This window comes from Sciurus vulgaris, assembly GCF_902686455.1.
Source record: "Sciurus vulgaris genome assembly, chromosome: 9".
Classification (NCBI taxonomy): domain Eukaryota; kingdom Metazoa; phylum Chordata; class Mammalia; order Rodentia; family Sciuridae; genus Sciurus; species Sciurus vulgaris.
In genome coordinates, this window is record NC_136469.1 from 84,073,567 (window position 1) to 84,077,844 (window position 4,278).

The following is a 4,278-nucleotide window of genomic DNA, read 5'->3' on the forward strand; positions in this document are numbered from 1 at the left end:
AAGATTTTTCTTCCATCTTTGAAATGAAAATAACTTTACTACCTTCTTCACAGGGTTATTGTGGGAGAAAATGGCAAAGCATAATACTTCTGAAACCATTATTTTCTGTAAGTAAATAATGTAAAATATTCCCATTCATGCCTTATTCTTTCCAATTAAGATGAATGCAGTGTTGGAGAATGCAGACAGTCCTCTTGCCCTCCCTCCTCGTGGAATCTCTGCCCTGCTCAGTTCCTAAAGTGAACTGTAGTTTCCTGCCCTCAGCATTAATAGTTTCTTTTACTACTGCCTAGAGGATTTCCTGACTTGGATGCCTCTGTCAATGTGACAGATAGAAAAAAAAAAAATTAAAAATAAAATAAAAATTTTAAAAAATCAGAAAATTGATTCAAGACACATTAAGGCCTACTTAAAAACTGTACTTAGGACTCTGACTTAAAGATTAACATGATATTTTACAGGAGGCAAAAGTGAGAATTAAACTTTCATTTTTCAAAAGTATTTATGTGTGCAATAAAGTTCTGGTTTTCAAGAAACAGTTTATGTTGTGGAAAGTGAAACCTAACTCACTCTTACTGAAAAGAAAGGGCAAGGGGAAATTCCATAACTCAGAAGACCACAATAAATACAAACAATACCTTTGATTTTCCAACAGGGGACTTCCCCAAAGACTAACCAGCAGATTTTGCTGAATCAATTATAATGTTATCCAATCAGACTTAGGGAAGGAAAATGCCTTTGCATATAAATACTGCACACCAGCTCCACATTTTATGAGATACTCCTCAACTGCTTAAACATTCTGAGCCTATAATAGAGGAAGCTCTGCTCCCTGCACCATGAACCAAAGTGCTGTTTTTATTTTCTGCCTCATCTTCCTGACTTTGAGTGGAATTCAAGGTAAGGAATATTAAGGGATATTTAATTTATAAAATTATAGAACAGGACTGGATATAAATTCTATATACAACATAGAAGTAGTATATTTTCAAATTTACTATGTGTTTAAAAATGAGAGGGAAATAAGCAGAGAGTACCTTTGATCACGGTTTATATGAATGAAGTAAGAGAAAAAAAGTAGCATAGAAGAAAGAGAAAAGTGAAGGAAAAGATAGAGAAAAGGGAAGAGCCAGGCATGGTGGTGCCTGCCTATAATCCCAGCGACTCTGGAGGCTGAGGCAGGAGGATAGCAAGTTCAAAGCTAGCCTCAGCAACTTAGCAAGGCCTGAGCAACTCAGCAAGACCCTGTCTCTAATAAAATATTTAAAAAGGGCTGGGGATGTGGCTCAGTGGTTAAGCACCCCTGGGTTCAATCCCTGGTGCCAAATTAAAAAAAAAAAAAAAAAAAAAGGGAGGATAGAGAGGAAAAAACGTGGGGAAATGAGAAGAGGATAAGACACAGATACCTCCTTACCTAGCTAAGCTTGCTTCATCACATGAACTGTGCCCAAGGGTGATTTTATAATCACAAGTTGCAATTCTCTTCCAAATAATTAGCTATTATATCGTTCAGACCTGTGTTACAAAGGAAGACATTTCCCCTCAGATTAAGTGACTACATGACAATATAGGGACGTGTGTTCCACTAAATACTAAAAAGCCATGTATCTAAAATGAAACAGTATGCTAACTTTCCCTTCTATCTTGTTGCTTTTCTTGCAGGAATACCTCTCATGAGAACAACAACACGCTGCACGTGCATCAAGATTAGTAACCAACCTGTTAATCCAAAATCCTTAGAAAAACTTGAACTTATTCCTGCAACTGAATTTTGTCCACATGTTGAGATCATGTGAGTAGAAGTCTGAGGGTCACCTCCCTGATTGTAAAAATATATTAAACATGTGATAATAATCACAAAAGATCAGTAAAGGGTTTGTGATGGACACTGATGTATAAGTGAGGAAAATACCTAGAGCGAAACTTAAATGACTGACTTTGGAAATGTGTATTCCATCTACTTTGTAGCCCCAACATTGTTTAAAACATTTTTACTCCTACTCTACAGTGCCACAATGAAAAAGAACGGGGAGAAAAGATGTCTGAATCCAGAATCTAAAGCCATCAAGAATTTACTGAAAGCAATTAGGAGAGAAAGGTAAGTTTGCTGTTGCTTGCAGAACAACTGCTCTTTAGGGAATGGAAATCCTGGCAAGTTAGCCATATTTGCATTGGGCTTTGCTATGAGACCCTTGGATTAAAAGTATGTTACTACCATGCCTTTTTCTACCTGCATTTACTCAGACGTATGACTATGTAGCAGCAGAAAACTCACCTTTTACCTGAGGATCCTTGGGTTATCCATAAACTTAGTATATTTTAAGCAGAAGCCAGACGAATTTCAGAGTCTATACAACTTTTAAATTCTTTTTCTCTTCTTACAGGTCTAAAAGATCTCCTTAAAACCAGAGAAAAGCAAAATCACTGCAGTGATGTTAAGGATGGACCAGAAAGAAGCTATGTATATTACTTCCCTGCAGAGAGTATGTCTCTGTCCCTGGTTTGCAGTTCTCCTGAAAAGTGACCAACAACAGTCACCAAATTAGCTGCTATTCCTCCTGTGGGACAGTGGATGGTTCATTATCCTAATGTAGTAATTTCTTTAGTAATAAGACTTACTAGCTCTATTACTAGTAGCTAGTAATAGTGCTAATAACTAGTAATAACTCTGTCCTGGCACTATACCATAAGTTATGTTGAGGTGCTACCTTCTCAGCAAATGTGCCAAGTCCTAGCCTGCTACTGACACTTTCCTCACCTATCCTATCTGCTAAGGGTTATTAAGGGATCCTTTTAACTTCTGGATTTATCAAATTCTTTGATTCTCAAATAACTAAAGGTATACAGTCAAAGGTATATCTGCTTATTAATGAATAATCTTTACTTCATGGATTTCTACTGCAATCCTCTTAAGGGATACATTTTTCTCAGTTACATACACATAATTCCAAATACCTACAGGAAGCTAGATATGTCTGGAAAATATGTGTAAATATTGTTATTTAATGAAAGACTGTAAAAAAGTTTTTAGACATATATTTTTATATTGTTTTCAATGTATACAAAATAATTTGTATAATTCAAGTACTACAGACAAATGAGTTAGTGGAGTAATTTTTAAATCTAGATGTATGCTTTGCATGTTATGTAAGACAAATGTGTTGAATGGTTTTCAAAACGAAAATGATGTGCTGTCATGGAAATATTTAAAAAGGTTATGTAACTGTTGCAAGACCAAGAAGGTAATAAAGTAATTATCACTAAGATGAAGTGTCTTGTGGGTCTCTGACTAGAACATTTATTTCATAAGGAACTTAGACTGGAAAATCCATGGCCCAGAGAGGCTGGGATGGATATAGAACAAGTTGGACAATTACCACACTCCTTCCAACTTCAGTCTCCTGAAGGGCCCATTATTTAAGATTCCTACATAACTGATGTAGTGTAAGAGAACTTGGTCTGTTTCAGACAACTATAAGCAAGTTTCTATGAGCCACCTCCCTCTGAACATTTCATAAGGACTTCAGATTCAAAATATCTCAAATTCATTCTCTTCCCTCATAGGTCTGATTCTTCTCTATTCTAATGTCCTGTTTAAAACGGCACCATCAACATGCACCCAGTTCCCAAACCAGAAACAGAGAAACAATTCTATAGTACTACTACTCCCTCACTTCCCACATCCCAGTAGTTACTAAGAAGATGCCTCTAAAAGATTTAGTTAAGAAATTATTAGAGTCTAGAATGTGTAAAGATTCCTATGAATAAAAAAAGGAAAAGACAAGTAGAAGTGAATCAGAATTTCACACACACAAAGAAAGGAACAAGCCCCTAACATGAAAAAATATTCAGCCTCTCTATTTTTGGAGGGGTGGGTACTGTGGATAAAATCCAAGGACACATAACTACTGAATCACATCCCATTTTCAGTTTTTTAAAATTGTCAATGGAACTTTATTTATATGCAGTGCTGAGAATTGAACCCAGTGCCTCACACATGCTAGGCAAGTGGTCTACCATGGAGCTACAACCCCAGTCCCCCAATGCTTTTTAGTATTTTATTTAGCAACAGGGTCTTGCTAAGTTGCTGAGAGCCTCACTAAGTTGGACTTCAGTCACTTCCATGAAACTACTCATCTCCGAGAAAGATCTGAACTGAGAGCTGCATCCATGCTAGGATAAAACTTAATGATTTGTATTAAAATTCATTGCCCTGTACTACATACATTTCAGGTCACCAAATAATGGTGTGTATGTCATTATGAGTTTCTTTGCTTA

General features: G+C 36.3%; 1 protein-coding gene across 1 annotated transcript; it reads left to right on the forward strand.

Annotated features, from left to right (window-relative positions):
* Window positions 1-779: 779 nt before the first annotated feature.
* Window positions 780-3,276, forward strand: CXCL10 (C-X-C motif chemokine ligand 10). Its single transcript, XM_079152677.1, has 4 exons — window positions 780-900; window positions 1,663-1,792; window positions 2,009-2,098; window positions 2,385-3,276. Exons 1-4 carry the CDS (start codon window positions 840-842, stop codon window positions 2,401-2,403), a joined length of 300 nt encoding a protein of 99 aa, XP_079008803.1. The 5' UTR covers window positions 780-839; the 3' UTR covers window positions 2,404-3,276.
* The last annotated feature ends 1,002 nt before the right edge of the window (window positions 3,277-4,278 follow it).

Bases quoted from the DNA above. Each gene is read 5' to 3' on its own strand.
- CXCL10 (XM_079152677.1), top strand. From the start codon at position 840: ATGAACCAAAGTGCTGTTTTTATTTTCTGCCTCATCTTCCTGACTTTG. The intron at 901-1,662 runs GTAAGGAATATT...CTTTTCTTGCAG, and splicing joins GACTTTGAGTGGAATTCAAG to GAATACCTCTCATGAGAACA. The intron at 1,793-2,008 runs GTGAGTAGAAGT...CCTACTCTACAG, and splicing joins TGTCCACATGTTGAGATCAT to TGCCACAATGAAAAAGAACG.